General features: G+C 41.4%; 1 protein-coding gene across 1 annotated transcript in view; it reads right to left on the bottom strand.

The window, feature by feature from the left end:
- Positions 1–27,637, bottom strand: part of ITGBL1 (integrin subunit beta like 1) — a 414,064-nt gene that overhangs the window by 281,931 nt on the left and 104,496 nt on the right. The window contains exons 3-4 of the mRNA XM_082245389.1: positions 16,849–16,995; positions 4,869–4,991 (exon numbers count right to left, since the gene is read on the bottom strand). Of these exons, the coding sequence (XP_082101515.1) occupies positions 4,869–4,991; positions 16,849–16,995 (270 nt within the window). The remainder of the gene's footprint in view (positions 1–4,868; positions 4,992–16,848; positions 16,996–27,637) is intronic.

Raw genomic sequence — 27,637 nt, 5'->3', positions numbered from 1 at the left:
AGCCATCCCTCTATGTCTGATGCACAGTACAAGAACAGCAATCACTTTTGATTAGTAAACTTTCCACCAACAACTTGGCTGATAATTTGGTATATTTTATGCCATAGGTTTATTTCATAGGTCTCAAGCAGTAGTATGTGTACATTGTAAGATTTAGGGTGCAATTCTGCTTGGCAAAGTAAATTCCCCATAAGGCACATTTACAGGTTAACAAGACAGTTCAACATGGAGAACGTACAAGAGCAGTGTTCACAAGCATTGCTCCTTGGAACAGGTCCCCTTGGCTTTAGCTGGGCCTCCTAAATAGGATGCTGGTGATGTAGGGTGCAAGGATGCACCAATCCAGACGAAGGCTGGTAAAAGAGTCCTTCCCCAAACCAGGTAGATTCCAGTGGTTACAGGAGCAACTGTAAGTAAAATCGTCCTCCACAGGAACATTTCTTTATGCTTAGCTTCCTAGCTGAAGGGATTCTCTCTGGGTTCAATATGGCTGCCCAAATCTCAGGACAGCTCTGTGAAATCAGACAAGATTGTCCCTGTGAGCCCAGTGCAGAGGATAAACCAGTACTCTGCAGGTTTCCCTTAGGGCCAGAGGTGAGTAGCAACAATGTGATCACTGTGTTTAGTTCTGAAAGCTAACCAAGAAGTTAGTGGGTGATCTACAGATATCTGCCTCACCTTCTGCGCTGACATCCTCTCAAGCTGTAACAGCCCTCAGTGGGGCAGCAGCGGCTGCCAGCATCAACCTCGTACAGGCCAGGGATACTGATAATTACTGATAATAAATGTATACCTGACAAAAGGATACTTGCTATAACATAACCCATAACCAGCGAGTAAACAAAGGGGTATAAAGCTAAATTCCATGCAAGTATCAAAAACACAAATTAATGCAGCTCTGTATTCATCAATCAATCAAAAAATACAATTTAAAAATACAAGCAGTGTAAGTACCAAAAATTTGCTATCAGCCTTTTGCAGTCCCTGTTCAACAGAGCTCAGAGTGGAAGAAGCACAAGGAGCCAATCAGGTGTGTTGCAGTACAAGCAGCATGCTGAAGGGCAGAGTGACAAAGATGAGATCATAAGTGTGTGTGCTACCTCGCCTTTCACTGTCTAGTCACTGAGCTGGAGTAGGTAGGAGACCTGCAAGTGAAAGAGAAACTGCAGCAGAGAAATGTTAGTTCCCTTCTGTGCTAGTCCGTGCTGTGTGGCAGAGATATGTACATTTCCAGGAATGGATGGATAGAAATACAAATCCTATGGCAGGGAAATCAGCTACCAGACATATATTTCACCTGTGTATTCTGCGTTTTACTTGGAGTTCAGCTTTAATAGACTTGAGAAATACTTACTTATACTACATTATTAGTATTACAGTATCAACATTACTGTTACAACACATATGTGTACATGGTCAGAAAAAAAACAAAACGTTATATATGTATAATTATGAACCACTGCGGATTGAGTGTATTAGTGTAAACCAGTTGAATAATAAACAAAGACTACAGTGAAGTATGCAATTTACTAAAATATAGTTGTAAGTGACAAAACTACCCATATGAGCCTGATACCACAGATATTTAAAGCGTTGTAGACACACTAGCGTTTTAGGCAAACATCAGATTTGCAAGGTTACCTGTCTATCCCTACAATATTATATTTCATGGTTAATGCTAGCTACAATTTTTTTCTTTTTATTGGTAACGTTTCTGTTGAATATTTTTAAAACAATTTAAATGTCATAAAATATGAAATAAGATTTTTAAAAAGAATTTCCTTTAAAAAAATGATAGAAAGAAACAAATACAAGAACACGTAAAGTATATTATTTTTGTGTAACATGTTAAATTTTTATTTTTAGTTTTGAAAAGGGGTGTGTGGGGTTCGACTGTTTTTTTTTTTTTTTTTTTGCAGAAAGTGAGGGAAAATATTGAAATGGGGAAACCTGTTCTGGTGAAAACTAAGGGTGATATCTCTCACTTTTAAGATATCTTCACCTTTAGAGCTGGTTCACACTTATGCGAGTGCGGGAAGGCTGCGAATCCGCAGCCTGTTCCCGCATCGCACACGCCCCCGGCAGTTCACACTGCCATATGCGATACGCTGGGGGTGTCAATGTAATCTTAACGACACCCCCAGTTTGATCGCATATCGCAGTGCGATCGTGCAGTTCGCACAGGATCGGATTGCACAAGTGTGAACCGCTGTGCGATCCGATCCTGATGCGGCTAGAAAAAAGGGTCCCTGTGCGTGTTTGGTGCGGCTGCGGTGCGAATTTAGCCATACAAACTGTATGGCTAAACTCGCACCGCACAGCCGATCGCAAGTAATGTCGGAGCAGTGCGCTCCGACATTACATGCGAACCCCGCACATGCACAAGTGTGAACCGGGGCTAAGGCCTCATGCACACTGGATGTTTTCACAGCTGCTGTTTTTGGCGTCAGACGTTTTTTTCTGCAGCCAGTAAACTCCCCAGCATATTATCCTATGTGTCCATGCACACATAGGCTGTTATCAGTTTTTGGCAGGGGTGTTTTCTGGCTGGAAAAATCCCCTAGAACTAGTGGGTTTTGAGAGGAGTTTTTCAGTTGTAAAAACGCTCTAACTCTGATAAATGCAAAAAAATGCTGAAAAATGCCAAAAAGTGCTAAACAACGCGGCTATTGGGCATTTATCAATGTTTTTGAGCCAGTAGCTTTTGTGGGAGTATAGTTTTGCCAAAAAAAAAAAAAAGCTAAAAAATGGTACAGCTGAAAAAAGCGAAAAAAAAAAAAGCTGAAAAACTCCTTTTACAGCTATAACTTTCTACTGGTAATTTGATAACGTGCAGTTTGCATGAGGCCTTAGGGGTGCCCAACATGTCGCCCGCGAAGCCCTCTGATGTGGCCTGTGACCTCCTGCTCTGGGATGGCAGGTCAGCAAGCCCAGAACGTGGGTTCCCAACCTGCAATCCTAGAGCATCAATGTTGTGAATGAAGCCAGCGATAAGGGAAGCAAGTGGCTGCGGAGCAGAGCTGCATAAGCTGATGCTTTCTGTATAGCGCCGGCCCCTGTCACGGGCAGAGCGACACCAAATGCATTCTGCCTGGGACAGCAACAGCCGGTGATGCCTGAATGGAACACTGTTATTAAAGGTACTGTAAGTTTATTACTAAAATTAGTGTATATCCACTTCTGGACCAGAAGATTTTCCCCCTTAATGACCAGGCTATTTTTTGTAAATTCAGCACTGCCTTACGTTAAACGGAACAATTGCGCTGACGTGCGACGCTGTACCCAAATAAAATTGATGTCCTTTTTTTTCCCACAAATAGAGCTTTCTTTTGGTGGTATTTGATCACCTGTGTGATTTTTTTTTTTTTTGTTCTATAAATAAAAAAAGAGTTACAATTCTGAAAAAAAAACAATATTTTTCACTTTCTTTTTTTTCATCTTTCTTTTTCAATTTTTTCATCATGCTACAGATTTTTGGTTAACAAAAACCCCCAATAAGCGTATTTTGATTGGTTTGCGCAAAAGTTATCGCGTCTACAAACTAGGAGAAAGATTTAGGTCATTTTTATTTATTTCTTTTTTTTTACTAGTAATGGCGGCAATCAGCAACTTTTAGTGGGACTGCGACATTGCAGCGGACAGATCGGACCCCAACTGACATTTTTGACAATTTTGGGGGGACCAGTGACATTACTACAGTAATCAATGCTAAAAGTATGCACTGTTACTGTAATAATGACACTGGCAGGGAAGGGATTAACCCAGGGGCGATCAAAGGGTTAAATGTGAGCCTAGGGGGTGTTTTTTAACTGTGGGGGGATGGGCTGGTGAAATAAATACAGAGACCTATGTTCCTAAATTGGAGGAACACAGGAGCTCTGTATTGATTCCTGAGAGAACAACCGTCTGCTGTGAACAGCAAATTGCTGTTCTCTCATCAAGGGGAGCGATCGCGGGTGCCTGGTGGCAATCACGGTCGCCGGCCCCGTGGATCGGTTCCCCACTGGGGAGTGGGCACGCGCGCCTCCAGGATCGCTCCTGTGAACCACCGTTCAGGTATGGCGACTCGTGGGAACCTGCCGGCGTATATAAGCGGTGGCTGGTCGGCAAGTGGATATATTTATATGGCATTTCTCTTCTGCAGTGGTTACCGGGATGCTTTTAAACTGATCGGCAGGTGCAGAGCAGTGCACCTGTGGGTTAGCTGCACTGAGCCATAGACTTCTGTTATTACCTGTGGGTTTGGTGAGCTTTCAGAAAGTGGACTAGAAGTAAGTCTATGGCAAAGTGCAGCTAACCTGCAGAAATGCCACAGGTACACTGTGCTGCACCCGCAGTGTGGGTAAACCCACAGCGCATCAGTGTGAATACAGCCTTTTACATGATCGGTCCGACCCAATATGACCCTCCATTTGCCTCTATGAGTCAGCAGATTTAAACTGACTTGCGTCCATTTACATGCGCCTACCTCTAATCCAATCCACTACAAAAACAAAGGAGGATCTGTCCTCTTCTATCTGGGTGGATCAAAAGGCTCATAGAGTAAAGTGGGCTGTGTCTTTGTCCGCATATGCAGAGTGGACACGGACTTGTCATCTGCCTGCTCTGCTCATTGTGGCCCACAACTGGTTACCAAGTGACTTAAGTGGCCCTCACTCTTCAAAAGGTTGGGCACCCCTGCTTTGGGCGGTATATATACAGCATAACTTTCTAGCACGTCTTGCTTTTGCAGGGTTTATATCTACTCTACTATGTACTGTATATTGCACATTCTCTTGTCTGCATCACATAGCTGGAGATTACTCTGTCTGCTCGTAGCTGGAAAACTGTGGAAAAAGCATTGTGAATGACAGTTTTAGAATACCTACCTCCACAAATTTCTCCAGTTTCATCATCAATGCATTCTCTGTCATCGCACTCACAAAATTTTCCATAGATGAGTCCATTATTTTCTGAGTTCTCGCATTTACATCTTCCACACTGGCAAGTGCCTGCAAAATGTACACAGAATGGATAGAGATAAATACTGTGGAAAGTCATACATTGTTACAGATATACTGTATGATCTGGCATGAATGTCTTAAGCAGTGTTCAGTTAAACACTGGTGCACAACCTGTGGCCCTCCAGCTGTTGCAGAACTACAATTTGTATCATACCGTTGCCATTAGAAGTTATGCTTGTCATGATGAGCTTTGCAATGCCTCATGGGAGTTGTAGTTCTGCAACAGCTGGAAGACCACAGGTTAAGCACCCGTGAGTTAAAGGAAACTTGTGAGGATAGAAGTATTAGAGCTGCTACTACTGACTTGTTCAAAAATGGAAGGTGCTGCGGCTGCCATCTTCAACCTAGATTAATACCTAATTACTGATCTGGTATCAGGGTTCAATACAGCCAAGACCAGTTCATTTCTTTTGCCTGTCTGAGTGGAATTTTTGAATGAGCATTGTGGAGTTGTGTGTTATCAAAAAGTTGGATGAATAGGGATTTTTTTGGAATAATGCTTTGGAGTAATCAACATTGTTATTGAAAGTGAAGATGCCACTCAGGCGTAAGGATGGGAAGAGTGGCCACAGTCATGTGACAGACAAATAGGAGTAAAAACAAAGGTAAAAAAAAAAAAAAAAGAAAGTGAAGATGCCTGGTTATTTTATGGAGCATGCCAACCTCACTCCAGCAAGGTCTCTCCAGTGGGGAAACTGGTCTTGCGAAGCCTCCTCCCTAAGATAATCCATGGTCACACTCCTGCTTCCTCCATGTACAATGCAGGTTTAACAGCCCTGCATTGTTCATAATGCAGCTGAAGGACCAGCTGCATCTGGAGTGCACGAGGGATATGAGGACAGTGACAGAGCAAGGGTAAGGTAAATAATCCAGCTTTCTAATTTCCCCAATAACGAGCATTTAACCCTTGCAGGGTGGGAAGCCCCGCTACAGTTTCTTCCAGCCCAGAGTTAGTTTTAAATAAAACTTTTCCATTTGCAATGCATTACATAGCTTGTTTTAGATCCAATGACATCATCACTGGGTCTTTGTGCTTCTCAAAACAATGGCTGGTGAGAGGGCTGTACAAATCTTCCTGAAAACAACACAGCACACTGCCACACCACTCCATTCACCCTGAGTTCACACTATTGTGAATACAGACATTGCATGTGATTAGTACCACGCAGCTTGTATGGCTGAACGGCTGGACTCGCATTGCATTGGCACGAAAATGCTGCAGGGACCTTTTTTTTTTACACACCCATGCGATCCAATTTCTGTCCGAATTCACAGTTCGCATTGGGATCTGTGAACTGATCTAGGGTGTCATTGACTTTGTATTATATATACGTGTAAAAAGGCACTCCCATCATGAACACCTAATATGTCTAAACGGTAGCATAAACTCATATATATACACACAATATCAAAGTTCAAAAATCCATAGAGGTCAAAATCAATAAAAGTCCATCATATACTGTAGGTGAGAATTATTGCAGTTCCATCATATTTAAAGTGCTGAGGTGCCAAATGCTGTAAACAAAATTGGTGCAGTCCATGCTCCCCTCCTGTGTGCCCACTCACTCACCAGCTGCCATAGACTCCCATAACAGAAGTCATGTGCGCTTTTCAAAACATCTCAGATGCTGGGATTAGTAGTTTACAAACAGAGCTCCTTCTTTGTGGGTGAGGATTTCCTTTATGTATAGTATAATGCCAGAAGAGAGGAGGAATATATAGCCTAATTCCTTTTATTAAAATAATACTAAAAACACAATATTGCACTCAATTTTGTACTAGGTAAAATAAGCATAAAACCGGGAACTGGAATTACGCCGCCACTTGCGTGTCACCAACCGGATTTGACGTCACCACCCGTGGTCACTGACGCGTTTCGTCCCTTCCACAGTACAATATCAAAGGCTATCACAGGGTGGTGTAATATGTCCATTATATATATATATATATATATATATATATATATATATATATATATATATATAGTCCAATGCCTCTTTTCTACACCTGATTCCCATTAATCTCTAACTTCCTTCCTGTTTTCTGACATCACATCCTCTTCCTGCTATCTCCTTTCCGGGTGTATCTGGTTTCAATCTCCATTCCATCTTCCATTTTGGTACACCCTTATTATACCTCCCCTCTACACCTGATTTCCATTAATCCCTAACTCCTTCCTTCCTGTTTTCTGACATCAGTGCTATACCTCTAGCACTGGAAATATATGCGAATGATAGCCATATGTAAATGTAATCATAAAGAGATCCTAATAAGGGTGTACCAAAATGAGGGATGGCATGGAGATTGAAGCCAGATGCACCCAGAAAGAAGATAACAGGAAGAGGATGTGATGTCAGAAAACATCTTGACCAAACAAATATCTAAAACATATCTTTGTGTATAAATGTTATGAGTAGGAATGAGCTCCTGTGTTTGGACTGAACTACACTTATTTGGACATTCGTCCAAATGCCAGAATTGTAGCTCCTTTAGTGGGAACCAAATTCATATATAGTAGCAGGTTGTTCTCCCACCTGCACCTGCTGGAAAGGATCATGCACACTAGAGGCAAAAAAAAATGGCAGAAACTCTGGTAGAATAAGCATCATAAAAAATAAAAGTTTAGGAGAGTTTATGGGCATTTGCTTTATAAGAATTTTTTTCCCAAAACATTACCCTCTGCTCATTTTCAATGTACACTTGAAAACGTTAAAGGCTCCTAATTACCGTGTTTATGCACCTTTATGGGCGTTTAGTATTTTTTATGCCTAAAAACTCCTCTCAAAAACACACTTAGGATTTCTTTCTTTTTTTGTTTTGTTTGCCTCTAAACTGTCCTTTTAAAATATGCCTCTTAACACCCTAATGTGCATAGACACATAGGATAACATTGAGCTGCTTCTACAGGCAGGAGGAAAAAATGCAAAACTCCTGCAGAAGCAGTGTTTTCTAAGTCCAGTATGTATGGATCCTTAGGGGTTGATTTAATAAAGTTGGAGAGTGCAAAATCTGGTGCAGCTCTGCACAGAAACCAATCACTTCCAATCATTTTCACCAGCTTTCAGTTTTTTTTTTGTCAAAACTTAATTGAACAAGCTGAAGTTTGAAGTTGATTGCCTACCATGCCCTGCTGCACCAGATTTTGCACTTTTCAGATTTAGTAAATCAACTCCTTAGGTCGCGTTCACACTGTTCCAACATGGAAGTCAGACGACTTCCAATCCAACTTTGCCCTACGACTTCATGTCCGACTTCCATGAGACTTTAAAGAACGGGATCTGACTTTGATCCAACACTACCTGACCCTACCATCCGGTATAGATTTTAAGGGAAACCCCCCATGCCAAAAAAAAAAAACAAAAAAACAACGTTGGGTCCCACCCAAAATCCATCCCAGACCCTTATCCGAGCATGCAGCCTGGCAGATCAGGAAAGGGGAGCAACAAGCGAGCTCCCTTGTGATGTCAGCGCCCGGTCCCTGGATGATGTCACTGGATGGCTACGCCCCCATGGCTATATGAAAAATGGCACACACTGGAGCTAACACAACAGCAGGAGCTAGCGTCGGGGGAAGACATCAGCAGAGGAAGAAGAACTGGCAGAGGAAGAAGACAACAAAGGGAGAAGAACCAGAGGAAGAATTAGAAGAAGACAGCAAAGGGAGAAGAACCGGAAGAAGAACCAGAGGAAGAAGACAGCAAAGGGAGAAGAACCGGAGGAAGAACCAGAGGAAGAAGACAGCGGAGGGAGAAGAACTGGAGGGAGAAGACATCACCAGAGAAAGAAGACACATTGGAGCTACTTTAATAAAGGACTTTGTCAAAAACCTGTGTACTGTTTTTATTTATTTTGGACACATTTTTGGGTGAATAAGTAAATGAGTAGGGGTACAATGTACCCCATACTCATTTATATAGGGGGCCTGGGATCTGGGGGCCCCCTTGTTAAAAGGGGCTTCCAGATCCCGATAAACCCCCTGCTTGCAGACCCCCACAACCACCACCCAGGGTTGTCAGGAAGAGGCCCTTGTCTCCATTAACATAGGGGCATGGTGCTTTGGGGTGGGGGGGCGCAGAGCACCTGCCCCAAAGCACCCACCCCCCTCCATGTTGAGGGCATGTGGCCTGGTATGGTCCAGGAAAGGGGGGGCGCTTGCTTGCCCCCCATTTTCTGACCTACCGGGCTGCATAGTTTAATAAAGGTCGGGTATGTATTTTGGGGGGGACCCCGTGCAATTTTTTAAAAAAATTGTGGTTCCCCTAAAATCCATACCAGATCCAAAGGGCCTGGTATAGAATTAGGGGGGGGCACTCATTTTGGCTTGGGGCTTCCCTTCAAAATCCTCAGAGCACAAGTTGCATTCCACAAGTCGAATCTGTTAAGATGATGATCCGACTTTGAACTCACTTCAATGATATTGAATGGGCTGAAGTCTAACCAAAGTAGTGCAGGAACCTTTTTCAAAGTTGGACCGACTTGTGTAAGACCAGTTAAGACGGCTCTCATAGGGAACCATTGATTTATACACATCATCCAACATGTACTCCCAAAGAACTTATGTCGCACCAGTATGAACTGGGCCTTACCGTCCAGGAATCCCTGGCCATGTAAACAAAGCAGCTGGGGATAATGGAAAAAAAAATATATAAAACCGTGTGGGGTTTCCTCCATAATTCATGCTAGGCCTTTTAGGTCTGATATGAATTTTAGGAGGGACCCCCAGGCAAAAAAAATGGTGCAGGTCCTCAAATTCTCTATTAGACCCTTCGGTGTGGTATGAATTTTAAGGGGAAACTCCACACAAAAATAAACAAAAAAGCATAAGGGCCCCCTCAAAAATCCACACCAGACCCTTATTCAATCATGCAGCCTGGCGTCTTTACTGGCTGGTCAGTAAAGTGTGAAACCCTCCCCACCACACTATACCAGGCCGCATGCCCTCAACCTGGGGGAGTATCTGGATGGGGGGGGTCCCCCTGGCAAGACACCTTGTCCTCTTGTTGATGAGATCAGGTCTCTTCCCCACAACCCTGGCCAAGCACATCATTTGGTATTTTTGAGGGTAATATCTAAGGGTTCTAAGGGTAGGCTCACACTACATTTCATTTTTCTCTAAGGGTAGTGATTGCAGCTGCCAACAAAGGGGAGGGGGCAGTGCCTTGCATTTTCATAAAGCAAGGCACTGTTTCCTATTTTTTCAAGCTTTATTGGAATGTAATTCCATTGATTTTTATGTAGGGCAGCTAAGCTGTCTTGGATAAAAAAAGGGTCGAACTTCTAGACCTCAAGTAGACCCCCCACCTTGGGTGAGTTCACGCCATCCACTAGGGTGTCCTGCTTGTGTAGTTATCCAGCTGGTCGGTGGGAGCCCTTCTAGTACTATACCTACTGGTCTCCTGTCTCTTGTCTGTGACAGAGAAAGTGCAAACGGGACACACAGTAAACCATTGTTTTTTTGTGTGCTGTTACGGAGAGCTGCATTTTAATTATGCAGAACTGGCCCTAACAGTTGGCTGTAGTACTTACCTAATAAAGAATACAGGAAAGATTTACATCGATCTTTAAAGTTGGCAATCAGAATTATCAGAGATTTATTAGCAGACCAGTTCTATTTTGTATAGATGAGTGAGAGGAGATTTAAAGTAAAGAACTTATGTTAAGAACACTTTAATCCAGTTTAATAGGATAAGCCTTTTACAGACAACAAAACTGTAATTAATCAATGTAAAAAGAAAAGTAGATATGTGAAAGAGTATGACTTGATTTATGTGGTTTAATCACTGTTCCGTTAAAAAAAAAAAAAAATAGTGTTTTTTTTTTTCTTCTCAAATGCCACAAGCTAAGAAGGTATTAGGCTGTCCATATTTAGGACACCTAAGCAAATGAGATAGTTAGTTATACATATTTTTAGTTATGGCTCAGTGACATACAGAATGGGAAATCGGCTGAATGATCAGACAGAGTAACTAACTTGTAGTTTACTAAACAGGTACAAAGTTAGCCATAAGCCATACAAAGGCATAATGCAGTTTTATGGTGGCAAAACAATTAGCATACACTCCAAACGAAGAAGAGCTAAACACGCTGTACATATGAAAGCTGCACAAACATGACTCTTCACAGTGGTATCTCTGTGACTCAATGACAGCATTGCATAGTCTCTTAAAGGCTCTATAACAACTGACAGTCAATCTGTGAGTCATTATTTACGTAGATAAAACAGTACATAACACAGCTACTTGTAACTGTCCTCACAGACTGTGAGAGAAGTTTACAGCAGCTGTGGTAACACAGGTGGACAGCTGGGAGGACCCAAGGACAAAGTGCTACCCCTCTGGAACTGAAGAACGGTAAGAATCCGTAAAAGGCTCCCTATAGTAGCTGGGCCTTTTGGAGAAGTTGTGTGCTATTAGGCTTTGGCCTGGCTGCCTGCAGTACAGGGGTCTCCTGAATTTAGGTCTCTGGGAGTGCCTCAGGGATTAAGTCTTGGTTCCATCTTCTGGGACGATGCATCTCTGGTCTCTAAAATGTCAATATTTGTTCAAAGGGCTCCACAGCAGTAGCATGGACCAGAGCTGGGTGATCATTGAGCTGTGAATATTGTCAGGATTCATGGCTTCTTCTAGGGTCCTGTAGTTAATGGTGGAAGAGCAGGAGGCAGCCCCTATTAATCTGGTGGCCAAGACTCTTGTGGCTCATGAATTTGGATAGGTTTATTAAAAACCAGCTAATGGACATTATTGTGGGTCTCAGTGTGTTTAGGGAGTTTATGGTGTAGACACCCTGATTTTTTGGGGGGGTTCTTTCTCTCTGAATATCATATAATGGCACACCTGAAATAGGCTCTAAAGGTCAAAGTCTGATGCTTCTAAATCTCCTTGCTTCACCTGTGAACAGTCTTTAACAAACATTGGACTTAAGACAGGTGTTATTTTCACTTCCAAATACAAGTTCTTCTGTGGGCACTGAGGCCCATCGGCCTGTAGGCCCCCTGACAGTACTGTAAAACAAAACTTGATTGAGTGAGTTGCCTGTCAATAAATGTACAGAGGGGTTATATTTTCTGAGTACTTTGGCTAAGTAATGGGTCTGTTTTCTTCTGTTCTCAAGTTGGGTCCATTTTCTTCTGTTCTCAAAAACGTAGTCTCTGAGAAATTGGAACCGGGTGTGAAATGAACATTTCACATGCCTTATTGCCTTGTGTGCATTCCAGTGTAGTATGCGACTTCCTAGTTAGTTGTTCAAGTTCTAAAACTTTCTTTTAAAACAGGGTTTCTTGTCTGACTATATCTTCTACTGATAGCGATAAGGATAAGTGCTTTTACACTGTCTGGGAGTTGGTGTTTGCGGGTTGGCACTGCCACTGCAAACTGGGTAAAATGGTCCAACTTGACTAGAAATTGTTTGTATCCATCTACTGAATTGTTAAGTGTAAGGAAATTTATCCTTAGTTCTTCCAGTGAGGCAAACTTGTGCCAAGTCAGAGATTAAATTTGAGCATCAGGACCCTTTGACACTGAACAGACCACACTGTGATGACAGACTTGTTCAACCAACCTAAACAGACCCACATACAGCTTGTCTCTTGAACCATGTTAACATTAATGGGCACCCCTCAGTGTCCTTCTTCCATAAGGGCTTGAGCCCCTCTGACAGTATGACCTGCCAGGTCACTAATGAGTCATGGGGAACATTATTCTGTGATGCAGTATACATCCTTCAAGATAGGGCTGCTCACTCAGCAATTTTGGTTTCTGGTAGTAGGTTTGATCCTTTTTTAGGACTGGGTCACCACTGTAAATGTAACAGCTCTATTAGGCTATTAGGTGGGCAACCACTGGAGCTGTCTATATGCCCAGTTATAGTCTTCCAGTAAATAGATAAGGTTCATCTGAATCCTTTCCCCTAGTCAAGTTAGGTAATTCTATTTCTTCAGCATCTTCATTCACATCTTTAGTTCTTGGATTGGAATTCATTTGATTTTGCTGCCCCACTGCTTGACTTCTGGCAGAAGGGAGTTCTAGTTTAATGATTTTCACTGTGCATGGTTGCAGCAGCCTCTGTCCAACTTAATAGCGCCAGCATGCGGATAGTGAACTTATCCACCCTGGCTGCCTCTAAGGCAGTGTCTGCCTTCTTCATTAGGGGGATCCCCTTCCTTGCCCCTCACTGGAGATTTCTTGCTGCACTTCAACACACATAATTCTGTCTGCAGCAATCCCTTTTGTCAGTTTCTGGATGGCCACCTCCCATGAAGCTATCTGTTTGGTTGAAGGTGATTTTGTCAATTTCCCACCTATGATGGCCATAGGTGTGACCAAGCCTGTATGTCGCTGCTCCTGACATGCTATGGTTACTTCAAACAGTTCTTGAAACTTCAGATTGGGATTGCTTCTATATTTCTCTAAATCCTAAGAAATGCTTTATAGCGGTCTGTCTGCTTAACTCCAGTCTGGCTGTCCCACTTGACCCCTATCTTGGATGCTATGTCTTGCAGTTACAGTGCATACAGTATTCCGGAATGGGTTTTTCCACTTTCTGCTTTTTGCCAATGAAGTGGGCCCTATGGTTTTTGCTTGTCTTTCTAAGGCATTAAAGTGTTACTAAACCCACAACAGTAAAATCAGTCTGTATATAGAGTAAAGCATGCTTGCTTTACTCATTTTGGAACCTAAGGGGTTAATCTTCCACATTGTGTCAAAAGGCTGTTTGATCCTCCCCTTCTTCCATGGTCCCCAAATTATCCCCCTATGAGACAAAACCTTTGGAGTCTCTGCACATGCACACAGTTTGATGTGTATTGCTAGAGTTTTTTTTTTTTTTTCTTGGGAGGGTAAATGTGATCAGCAGAGGACAAATCAGCACTGTCCAGACTGAGGGTCAGGGGTCCTGCAGCCTAATAGGACAGTCAGAGTAGAATGAAAACTCCTCCTATAAGCTTTAACTAGACACTGTTAGAAGTCACAAGACTGCTGTATACTGCTGATGAGAAAAGGTATTTAGCAGTTTATATTTACTAAATTATTTGCATTTCCATGTTCTGTGTACTGTGGGAGACCAGATATAGTGAATGCATGGTCCTGGGTTTAGTAACACTTTAATGACCAGTGCAGCCTGCTATAATTCCATATGATCAGATAAGGCCATGCAATCTCTTGGCCCAATCAACCAAGACGTGACCTGGTCTTGTGTACTTAGGTAATTGTTGCAGCGGGAATCCTGCCAGGAATAAGGGGTCATTACTGTAGGGGCAGTAGCCCAAGTGATCAGACAGAGTGTCCGTAACTTGTAGTTTACTAAAGAGGTACAAAGTTATAAGCAATAATGCAAAACCGAACGGATGGCAAAAAACATGCATAGTAGTAAAGTAAATCTCCTGCGCTTTGAGAAAATATGACGGAGGGAAGAGAGATACTTCAGACACAGGTGGAATACCTAGTGCATTACCACTAAAACCGTTTATTAAAATTTGAAAAGTATGTAGTATACTCACAAAACAGGTGTGAATGTACACACATCAACATCATGTATATAAATTCTCCAAGGAAACCAAGGTCCCACACGAAGCTGAATGGCATGCAGTGTGCCGTATGGGGCTGCTGTGGCTGGGCTGACGCGTTTCAGGGGCGAGCCCCCTTCCTCAGAGCCAGAAAATGTGCTGCTCTGAGGAAGGGGGCTCGCCCCTGAAACGCGTCAGCCCAGCCACAGCAGCCCCATACGGCACACTGCATGCCATTCAGCCTCTGTGGCTCAATTAGGGTAATGAAAAGAAATGACTCCTGAAGACGTCACTCCGACGAAACGTACGTAGAGCATCATCACGCCACATCCGCCCTCGTGGAACGCATATCCGGCCCGTGGAACGCACGGCGTCCCGGAAGTGCTCTTCTATTGCCGTTTACATGCTGTTTTTCCTTTCTTGTTTGTGAGTACCCCTTTTTTTGATTGAAATAAAGCAATTTTTAAAGCGGTACTACCCTATGTGAGCCTTCTTCCCCCACATATACCTTATACCCGTGGACCCTAACCCCAAAGGACCTTGGTACGCAGGACTCGGGGAGAATATTGGACCACCCTAGTAACCAGAGAAGGGGACCCCAGGAATATTTACCTAAGGACTGATACCCCTGTAGGGGTGTTCAACTCTGGTGAGTGCGGTCCAAGGGGTGCGGGGAGCACTAAATTGTCACCGACATCCGAGCACCTCTAAAAATTCTCCAATAGAGCACCTGCACTCAAGTCACTTTTTGCTCTCTCTCTTCAAGAAGGGCATCCCATTGTGGGACTACCCTCCCTCTTTTTTTACTTTTCTAGTCATTACGGACTTACTATTACTTGGACTATGTGTGTCAGATTTTAGAGTGGTTTTATAAGATTTTTCATTTTGTGTCTATTTATGATACTATTTGTTGTATAGTACCTTGTTTTACACTTCACAGTATTGTATTTCATATTTCTTATATATTTTTCTAACACTTTTAGAGGATCCAACTCAATTGATTTTCCTACCATTTTTTATCGATTGCCCTATTTATCAGGTTGACACTACTTATATCAATTTTATCTTTATTCACAATTTTTACATTTGACTTTCCATCTTTTCTTTTTTCTTTCTTCAATTGTTTTAGCACCATCATATACCCCTCACAGGGTTGGATCACTTATTATAATCAAATTTACTTTCACCAGTCACCTTTAATGCACCTGACACTTTATTAATATTTACAGTGGAGAGACACATTTTTTATATATATTTATGTAGTATCACTGTAAGACACACGGAATATTTAATTTAATATATTTTGGCAGCGCCATACACCTCTTCTGTTATTTATCAATTAGGGTAATGTATGGCAGCATAGCATAATCTCTCAAATACTCTATAACAACAAAGAGTCAAGCTGAGAATGACAAATTCTGGAACACACCTATTTAAATTTATAATAGACCATGATCCTAAAAATGAAGCCAGAGGAATCCAAGGTGCGAGAAGAGGCACCAAGTCACAGGAACTGTAGCACTCTGGTAGCCACCAGGGAGTTGCTCCCCACATAATCTGAATCTTTTGGAGAAGCGGTTTGCTTTTTGGCTCTGGCACAGCTGCCCACACTTCAGTTTTGGCAGTGGAGGGTTCTTCATTTGGCTGCAGATCACTTACCCAGCTACCTCTGCCTCATCAAGTGTGGCTCCTCTAAGATACTGAGAGGGGAAGCAGAAAAACGTATCTTCTCTGGGAATGTCCAGGAACCCAAGGAGTTATGGGGAAAAGGGGTTAGAGGGGCTGGCTTCTGTATCTGTGCATGGTGAGTAAACAAGTACTCCTCCACAGCAATAGGAATAATGTAAATACAGTAGTAAGAATAGACTCAGCTGAGTATATTATATTATTCTGTATATAATGTGTGCATTACACATCACATTTACATTGTGTGTATGTGTGTGTGAGTGTTATAATTTTGAATTCTAAGGATAACAAATTAAAGAATTTTAAATATGTTTTTGGAACAGGTACATATCATCTCTGATTATCTAAATTATGCATTCAGAAAAAGGTACTTACTACATCTTTTGAATTTAAAAAATATGCACAGCTGGAGTTTGTCAGTTCCAGAGAATGCTCAGCACTGTTACTTTTCTTATTAAATTACAGTATCTGAGTTTCCTTTCAGAATAATATGCACTGGAATAACCTGTATGTAGTAGCAGCTTGGCATTTTTTTGAAAAGTACATTGTGCACTAGTCTTGAAAACCTTTTAATGATAATAACCCATATAAAATTTGAGTGACCTAGAAGTTACATTTTTAAAAGCAACTTTGTGTTTCACATATAAAAAGGATGCAGACCTGCATTTGAACAAATGACTCCTTGAGAATTCTTACACATCTCATTACTTTGCTTTCGTGTCAGGTCACACGTAGTTGGGTACTGACAAGCTTCTCCATACCATCCAGCTTCACATTGACATTTTCCACAGTCACACGTCCCATGGCCTGGTAAGTAGAAACAAAAACATTTTCAATTTGGTAGGAATTAATTATTCTTGACTTTATTGTAACATTAAAAAAAACAGAACGTTTACACAATCGGACATGCTAGAGGGTATCATTTGTACAAAGGGCTAGTTACTAGTGTTGCTTTTTGTTTCCCTGTAGATCTTTCCCCAATACGACCTTATCATGCCTTGTTCTGCAGGGTATGAGCCATGGAAGCAGCCATCTTGGCAGAGGCAGGTTGCCTAGGTGACAATGCCACTGGATCTCTGGAAAGGTAAGTGTCCTTTTATTAACAATCTGCAGCAGAAGCCATACCAGTGTCCACATGGGAGAAGGACACTCTCCCCCAGCTTTAGCTGCTGTCAAAGGGTGGCCATACATTATATAATTTTCTTGTTCAACTTTCCTTTAGATTTACCAAAACCATATAATATGAGGACAATTTTTATGCAAACAAGCAGGCTCTTGCCCTACATACTTGAAGGTAAATCTAAAGGAAATGGAATGAGACTATTGTATAATGTATGGCCAGCTAAAGTCTGCCTGGCTGGATAAGGGCTCTCACAGTCTGAGCAAGAGAAGGTTCAGCACACTGCAGCACCGATCACTGTGAAGCCCTGCAGTCTTTAGAGCTCTCCCCAGGCCAGCTAAAAAGTTCAAGATTCAAACAATGGAACCTGCCATTAAAGTGATTGTAAAGTCTTGTTTTTTTACTTTAAAAATAACAAACATTTTATACTTATCTCCTCTGTGAAGTGGTTTTTGCACAGAGCAGCCCAGATCCTCCTCTTCTCAGGTCCCTGGCTCCTCCTTCCTGTTTAGTGACCCCACAACAAGCAGTTTGCTATGGGGGCACCCGAACTGAGCCGCAGCTCCGTGTGTCCATTCAGACATGTGCAAAACAAGCTGTGTTAATGTCAGATATACTGATTTGTGAAACGTCCTATCTGTCTCACAGTCAGGCAGTAACCAGTGTTTAGTTATTACTTTCTATTTACTTTATCTGTATTTAGCAAATCTGATGAGACCACAGACCAACACAACTACACTACTTCCCAGGATCAGCAAAAATATTTATTGGACGTTGGGCTTTTCGTTTGCTTGCAAAAAAGGCGATGGACTGCTGGAATGAAATGTCTATGCCTGTGATCAGTTACACATTCTTTAACTTGAGTTACAGATGTCTGAAAATCTCTGTAGTGACTCATAGTATAAATCAGTTTGGAATATTTATATGTATCTGCTAATATATTATAGGAAGTCTGGCTTTTAGGCTGACTATGGCCCCTTTCACTTGAAGTGTCTGATCAGGTCAGCCTGTCAGTTTTTCAGATGAACCTGATCAGACCCTCCATTCATCCCTATGGACCAGCGGGTGTAAATGGACACCCTCCTACCTTAATTCCAGTTAAAAAAAATGGAATTCCATCTCGGTGGATCGAAGGGTAGTCAGCTGTAAACAGACAGCAGGGTCCATTTAAACCTGCCAATCCATACAACAGAGCGGCTGTATCTATGGCCGCTGTACATCACTTAGATGTACAGTGGCAGAACAGCTCTTCTGTGCCAGATCATGTATCCAGTACCTGATTTGGCACTTCTGAATAAGGGGCACATGTGCTGTCAGCAACTTGGCTGTGCTGTAATTAGACACAGAACAAGCCAATCATCGTGTGCTGACCAATGTATGTCCACCGGCATCCGCTGATTGGCAAGGAGAGAGACAGGACAGAGCTCTGCCTATGTAAACAAGGCAGAGCTCTGTCCTGTCAGCGGAGAAAGAAGTGATGGATTTTGATTCCCTGCAAATCCATCACTTCCCTTAGTAAAAGTACCACATATAGTATGCACAAACACTAGTTAGGCACACATTTACCCCTTTGATCGCCTTAGCTGTTTAACCCCATCCCAGCCAGTGTCATTAGTACAGTGACAGTGCATATTTTTAGCACTGATCACTGTATTACTGTCACTGGTTCCCACAAAGTGTCAGTTAGCGTAAGAATGTCCGCCGCAATATTGTAGTCCCTCTATAACCCGCTAATCGCCACCATTACTAGTATAAAAAAAAATTCCAGACTATAAACCATAGTTTGTAGATGCTATAACTTTTTCACAAACCAATCAATATACGCTTATTGGGAATTTTATTTACCAAAAATATGTAGCAGAATATATATTTGCCTAAATTTTAAAGAAATTGTATTTTTTATTTTTTTTTGTGGATATGTTTTATAGCAGAAGGTAAAAAATATTGCTTTTTTTTTTTTTTCCAAAATTGTCCATCCTGATTTTGTTTATATGGGTGTAGCACCCTACAGGTAGGTGCTAGGTAAAAATTTAGTGGGCCTTGTCTGCCTAACAGCAGGGCTGTGATTTATTTAGCTAGGGTGTCAGGGCTTCCAGATGTGCCTGCTGAGGGGAGAAGTATCCCCACTGGCTCCTGTGAGAGGATTCTCATAGGGCAGTGTGGGAAGCCCAATCAGGGGACACATCCCAGCTTGTAACTACCCCAGAAGGCAGATTATGCTGCAAAGGATTCTGGGAGTGGGTATAAGTTTGGGGGGTGCGTGGCACGGTGTCATTGGTGGTAGCAGAGTCCCAGGAAGGAGAGTGTGGCTGTCTCTCCTCCTGTCTGAGGAAGGCAGATGTCTCAGGGTGTCGCCTGAGTGTCCAGAGAGTGCTGAGTTGAGCTGAGAGGATCCGGTGTGCCATGAGCCTGCGGAGAGAGAGAGAGAGGGGGCCAGTCCCAGGAAAGCCTACACAGGTCATGAGTACTGAGGATTGCCCCTGGGGGTCTGCCTGAAGTTAGAGGGGACCACTCCGGAAGAGGTTCTGAGATCCAGTGTCAGCTAGCTGTAAAGGGGGTTCCTAGGTTGAGGACTCTGAAGCTACAGAGGGGGTACATAGTCAGTGGACCCTGAAAAGTTCAAGGTCAAAGGGGGCACCTGAAGTTTGGTCCCTGAATTGCACAGAGCGTACCAGTTAAAGTGACAGCCATACAGAGTTCTTCTACATACTGCCTCAAGCTGTGCCAGGCGGGGGAAAAGTATTCAGTGACTTTCATAATACAACAGTGTCAGGAGTTCTACAGTTCTCAGTCTTGGAACTTCTGGACTATAAGTCGAGGATTTAGCACTTCTTCTGTTCTACAGAGTGTTCTCAGTGTCAGTGAGCGTTGGCTGGTGCTGGCTGGCCTCAAGGAAGCGCCAACGGGCATTTCAGAAGTAAAGTCCCAATTGTATTTAGTTTAAGCCTCAAGGAGTATCCCACTCATCCCCTTCTCCCATCCCCTTTATTCCAATAAAAACCACAAACAAAGATGCCGGAGTTGTCACTGCTTTAGTTGTCACACCCAGGGTCACAGCTCACATGGGCTGGAGAGATTACCGGTACTAATGGCAGACCCACATCAGGCCATAGGCCTGGAAACCTTGCTGCATGGGAAAAAGATTACATACATTTTATTTGGGTACAGCATTGCATGACCGCGCAATTATCAGTTAAAGTAATTCTGTGCCGTAAATCTCCTGGAGGTCAAGTGATTAAACTGAGTGGATATAGACCTGTCATCCGCCCTCTTTGGTCTGGTCAGCATGAGATCAGCGGATAGATCCCCTGCTGATCAAAATGGATTCTGCCCCATGTGAAAGGGGCCTAAAGATACAAAATTTAGCTCCAGAGCTCCCCTCTCCCTTTGATAGCCACCTTCCCTCCCTCAGAGCCACACAGAGCACCTTAAGAGGGGTAAACATGGATCAGCCAGTTCAGCAGGGAACTGTTGAATTCCAAGCTGTGTGTAGTCCTACTGGTTTGAGAGAAGATGATCATTAAATTGGCTTCTGTCAAACAGTCCTGTTGGAAACTTTCCTTCAATAAGCAGCTTGCAGCCAATCAGTCGCAGCCGATGATCAGTGTATTCTGACAGGATTCAATAACATGACAGGGAGGATTCCCCTATCCAGCTCACTTGTGTGCATGGCGAAATCTACTAGTTTTTTAACTTCAACCCACTGGTAGAAAGAAAAAAAATAGTTTTAGTTAACCCTCCTCTTGTGTTAGGGTCAGAACTGACCCGTTTTCAGGTTTTGAATGTCTATAAGTATCACATAAATTTGTTTATTGCTTCAAGATTTTTTTACTTTGTCAGGAACCTCTATTTAAACAATGTAATAGAAAAATAATCCTTTTCACTAAATTATAAAATACTGTGGTGAAAATTAAGATGTTCATGGTGTTAGGGTCAATTCTGACCCAGTTATAATATAGGATTTTAGGACACTAATAAGTGCCAAAACTGAAATCATAAACACTCTCTCTGCTTAGTGGCAATAGGTGTATAATGAGAATCAAAAGGAGGCTCGCATACACTAGCAGCGCTAATTAAAATGACTTGTGTAAAGAAACAAATGCATCAAATATTATACTCTACAATATAGTGTCCATTCAAAGTGAGTAATATCCACAAATGCTGAATAATATAGTCCATATATTGAATAGAATCCTGGAGTGCAAGCCTGTGAACCCTGTGGCGCTTCCTGTTTAGGTGGACCACCGTCACCACACCTCGGAAAAAACGTGCCCCCCTAGGTAGTAAAAACTCACCACAGGATGGGAAAAAAACACCTTGGATGGGATATAATTCCAGAATGTGGTAAACGAATTCCAGGTTAACGCTCTCCGGATTGCCCAAACTCTGATATATGATCAGGACTTCAATTCAGCATAAACCGCACCAGACACCTCAGATCATGTATGGGAAAAGAAAGGGGGAGGACCCATAGTGTAATTCCGTAAACACTACTTTATTAAAATTCCCAATCCCCCATACAAGATACACTCACAGTGTTAAAATCAAATAGTAGCATGTAGAATAAAGAGAAGAGTCCGTCGTGTGCCGGTAACTCACCGCTACCTATTAGGGAAACCGGAGCTCCAGCGCACCGACTCTGCGTGACAGCTGATGGATGCGTGCTCACGCCCTTACATGTTTCGTCACACGGACTTCTACGGAGCTCCGTAGGGAATTTTAATAAAGTAGTGTTTACGGAATTACACTATGGGTCCTCCCCCTTTCTTTTCCCATACATGATCTGAGGTGTCTGGTGCGGTTTATGCTGAATTGAAGTCCTGATCATATATCAGAGTTTGGGCAATCCGGAGAGCGTTAACCTGGAATTCGTTTACCACATTCTGGAATTATATCCCATCCAAGGTGTTTTTTTCCCATCCTGTGGTGAGTTTTTACTACCTAGGGGGGCACGGTTTTTCTGAGGTGTAGTGACGGTGGTCCACCTAAACAGGAAGCGCCACGGGGTTCACAGGCTTGCACTCCAGGATTCTATTCAATATATGGACTATATTATTCAGCATTTGTGGATATTACTCACTTTGAATGGACACTATATTGTAGAGTATAATATTTGATGCATTTGTTTCTTTACACAAGTCATTTTAATTAGCGCTGCTAGTGTATGCGAGACTCCTTTTGATTCTCATTATACACCTATTGCCACTTTTTGATTTTTATAGCGGCTGCTTTGTATTCAGATTTCCTATTTTATAATAGCGCTGGGTTGAGTGGGTGTTTTATACTTACTCCTATTATCTATACTCTCTCTGCTTAGTAACAGTGACAGCCAATCCCCTCTCAAGCCTGTGAGCTGTAGTTAGGGAGGGGCCTATCTCTTTTCCTGCTTGTCTGCTTCTCTAAATAAAGTGAAGAAACATAGGACAAATTAATTTCAGAGTTGCTGACTTTATTTTACCATTTTTTAAATTTGAAAATGAGAGGTATGCTATCAAAAGAAAGGTCTAGGGGTCACACCAAAAATATTAAAACCAATCTTTTCAAGGATAAAGAAGCCTAACAAGGTAACCAAGAGGTAAGAAACAAATTTGATGATAAATAATTATTCAAAGGGTATTTTATGGCTGATTTAAAACACGGGTCAAAACTGACCCTAAACATCATGGATAGTAACTGAATTCTAACATAAGAGGAGGGTTAAATGCATCCCACAGAGCCCCCACCCTCCTTCATACTAACACATCAGTCCTCCTAAAGGTGGCTACAAGGGGAAATACAGCCAGTTCAGCAGGGACCAGCCAAATTTTAGTCTGTTGGTGGCTCTCCCTGTTCAATCGAAATTAATCAGTATATTGACTTCTGTCAAACGGCCATGCTGGAAAACTGGCTGCAGTGTATTCTGACAGCGAGTGAGCCCTGCTATCCAAACACAATAGCATACTGGGGAGTATTTCTCCATCCACCTTGCTTGTGTAAATGGGGAATCCATTTTTTTTTCTTGTTTTACCTACTTTTGAACAGAAGAAAAACAAACCATGTATACTCCGCTTCGGACTGACACCAGCAATGTAGGGACATTTTTTTTCCTTTTAGTGACACCATTATTGCACAGCCATTTTCCCGTTATAGTGATGCTGGGGCATTTCTTTACACATCACTTTTAGCCCAATATTTTACTGCAGTATGGATTGTGTACTGCTAATAAACGTATATGTTACATATATTTTGATGCTACATGTTTTGCTACTTTTTGTAGCTGCTGAATTTTATTTCATTTTTTTGGGGGGAGGGAGGGGCTGAAGAAAAAGGGACATTTTTCAGTGTACCACTTTGGCACAATTAACATTTTTAGATTTTCCCTTTACAGTAAAACCTTGGATTGTGAGAATAATTCATTTGAGAAACATGCTTGTAATCCAAAGCACTCATATATCAAATTGAATTTCCCCATAAGAAATAATGGAAACTCAGATGATTTGTTCCACATCCATTTATTCAGTCCTTCAGTTTAAAGTCCATATAAAAAGATTATAGCAATGTGATAGGCTGGGTAACCATAAAATGTCCATCCACAAATGGCAGCCTCCACAAGGGGATTAGAAGCAAAATCCAGCAGGACTTACAGAGTATAAAAGAGAAGAGAGGTGCCTCTAAATGTAGCAATATGGTTACATTTAATGAAGGTACAACATTTAGCAACTCACATGGCTGATAATTAAAAGAGGCACATCTAAGTATGCAGGCATCTGGGGTAAAGCTGTCCACATAGACCATCCTCCGCACCGCTGGCTCTCACTGCTGTCAGTCTGGAATCTTGACCAGGAAGACTACCCTGAAGTAGAGCGATCTGAAAGCAAGGCTTGAAGCGCTCATGGAGCGCAGTGTGGAAGGGACATCGATGGTGGTGTGGAGGATCGTCTATGTGGACAGCTTTACCCCAGATGCCTGCATACTTAGATGTGCCGGTTTTATTCATCAGCCATGTGAGTTGCTAAATGTTGTACCTTCATTAAATGTAACCATATTGCTACACTTAGAGGTGCCTCTCTTTATACTCAGTTGTGAGATGACGCTACTGGTATATCAAGACATCGATTGTTTATCAAGTCAAAATTTATTTTAAAAAGTTGCTTGTCTTGCAAAACGCTCTCAGACCAAGTTATTCTCAATCCAAGGTTTTACTTTAACTTCCTTATACAATCTGTGTTACTTGGTAATGCCAGAGAACATTTTACCAGTGCTTCTTCCTTCTACCACCACCATACACGGAAGGCAGTGAGAGAGGATTTAACCTATATTCACTCTCTCTCATTCACTTCTCCCTGCATTAGAAATTAGCCTATCCCGTTATATGACTTCAGTTCTGCGGAGAACTTTGACTATTTTTTAATAAAATACATTTTTGCCATCATACAGTTCAGGTTCTTCAAAAACCCAGCAAGGCTATTTTATCTGATACAGGCTAATATGCATAAACTATTTTAATACAAAAAAAGGCACTGGTCAGTTGGTAGTTACTGGTCAAGCAAAAAGTAGAAATATTGTATCACATAAATACATTTTTATTATGATCCAGCAGAACATGACACAAAATCATATCCCTAATATTGGGAAGATACTTCTGTTTTACTAAACAGGATGTGACAGTTCCAGAAGCAGCATCTCATGAATTGTGTAACATATGGTAATGACACAGATACTTGCAGTTTCAACCAGCAATTCAGTTATAATGGTAACAGGAGCTTATTTCTGACATAAAACATCTGTCTAAATTTCTTGTGGATTTCATACCGCTAGGTTAAATGATGAGCAGTGCAGTGTTACATGACCTATTTGATTACTTGATTTTGAGCTTTTTTGAGAGTAACATCTGTAGATGTATGAGCCAAGTAAAACATGTTAGTATAAAACCTCTCCTCACATTGTTCTGAACATTTATTTGTCTCAGTTTTAATGTGTAGTATTCTTGATAGTGGCTATAAATGGCAAAGTAAAATTCTCCTATTTTTTACTGTAAACTGGCAACAAAATACATACATAGTCAAGACTTCCAAGAATCCTCACCCAAAGCTCCTGTATTTGACACATTTCCTGTTTCTCAGCCCTATGCACAAAGCCTTGTGTCAAATTATATCAATAGCATCCCTTGAATAGCCATAGGTAAGCATATAATTGACATTGCCAGTACAGAGAAACTCTGTAATTACCTAAGCTCGTTCACACTGTGTCAGCTTTAGGAGACTGATTCATTAGAAAAATGTAATGCAGAGGGGCCTAACCTTTGATGATATACTACAGTTTGCCAACAAGTAAAAGGATTCTAGAAAATGCTAAATTGTTTACCTGTACTTACTGTAATTTTTCTTTCCTGGTGCATCCTCAAGTTAGCCTACTGTGGATCAGCTGCATTATTTGTTCCTCCCAGAATAACCCTTAACTAGTGCATGACGAAAAAAAATATTTTGTTTCGTTCAAATTGGTTAATCTAGTTATTTTGTTTCGATAAAATAGTTTGATTCATTCAATTCATATTCTGGATTCGTATACAGAATTCATATTTGGAATTCTTTCTATGTATTTTTTTAATTTTCTTTAAATTTACAGATTTTTTACTCGATACGAAATGCATACGAATCAATACATTTTGAATCAGTTGAATAGAAAATTTTAGATTTTTTTCTAATTTGAATGCGGCAGCCAAGTAACCAAACATCTGATTATTTATACACATTGATCTTGTTTGTATTAATAATACTTTTATTCAAAATATGCAAAGTGTTTTTTGTATTCATAAAAGTAGTATCTTACTTTCAAAATTTGACTATGTACAATACTGTGCAGAAGTTTTAGCCAGCTGAGAAAAAATGTCAAGTACAAATGCTTTTAAATATTCCTATTTTACTGGTTTCTTTTTATCAATTTTTGCACTTGCAAAGTGAACGGACAAAAGAAAAATCTTCATTGACTGATTACAATGACAAAATCACCTTTTGCTTAACAAAAACAGCATTATTTTGAAATGATACACTAATAACACACACAGTTTTTGTTTTCAACAATATGTTTACAGTTCGAAATTCAAATAGAATTTGATGTAAAATTTGAGTCTAATTTGAATAAGAATTTCGTAAATTTGGGCGAATTTCGATATTCGGAGAAGTCAGTAAAATTTGTCTGTACTGTAATTCGAGGATTTGGATATATCCGAATCTCCGAAAAACGAAAAATTTGTCTGAATATTTATTCGGAACTAAACAAACTGCTTATGTCTATTAACTCGCCCTTTACATTGATAACCTACCAGTAAACAGATGTTCTCTAGCTAGACTCATGAGGGCAAGGAGCTGGAATGTCAGACTGGCATAAGGATGTACCAGAAAAGCAAAATTATGGTAGGTTCACCATGCAAACAATTTTCCATTTCCTTGGAGCACCTCAGGCCAGCCTACTGTAGGATATAACTAGAAATCAGATTAAAGGGGGAGGTAAAAAAAAAACCTGTACACTGAATGCTACATGACATATCTTCTAAGCGAACCATCTCTGAAGAAAATGCTGAAATCAATGTCTCCCAGTTTGAATGAAAGACAGTATCTTTGATACGAAAGGGAGAACTAGAAATACAGCCACTCTGTTCAGGAAAAACACATAATATGTTTCTTCAGTGCCAAAGGCAAAAAGCTTGATACTCTTCTAGTCAATATTATGTAAGAAAGTACCCTGAGATTGAAATGCCAAGCCAATCTCTAGAGGGTCAAAAGTAGGGGACACCAGCGCATGAAAAACAAATAATAGATCCCGTTTGGAACAAGCTTTTAGTGGAAGTCTAATCTTCAGAACAGCTTTCACAAACTGGGACACTAAAGAAACTAAAGCCAAATTCCTGCCTGTTATGTGAGCAGAACATAATTTTGCACATAAAGAATTGTAGCTCAGTCCCTTCTTAAAGCTCAACTGCAGAAAGCTCAGAAGGTGAAATGTAAACGGATTCAAGCTTTAGAAAGGTATGCCAAATTCTGTAATAAGTTGAGTTTGTGGATAATTTTATAACTTTTAACAAGGTCTATGTTATGAGTAGGAATAGGCATTTAAATGCTTGAGCCTCTGTCTTATAATTTCCACAGAAACAGATTGAGACATTTGATGTTTGGAAGCTGGAGTTTGCCCTACAGTAGAGGATTCAGAACTATCAGCAATGTAATCAGGGATTTGACTTTAACCTTCAAAAGCAACAGAAACCATAGCTTCTTGGTAAGAGTGGTAGAAATGTGATGGTCCACGGACTTGTCTCTGCCTGATAACTTGTGTACCGATCCCGGCTTGGTCCAC

This window comes from Pelophylax lessonae, assembly GCF_965119305.1.
Source record: "Pelophylax lessonae genome assembly, chromosome: 2".
In the NCBI taxonomy this organism is placed as follows: Eukaryota; Metazoa; Chordata; class Amphibia; order Anura; family Ranidae; genus Pelophylax; species Pelophylax lessonae.
The sequence above is the reverse complement of the archived record's forward strand: the minus strand, read 5'-3'. Positions and strand labels throughout refer to the sequence as shown.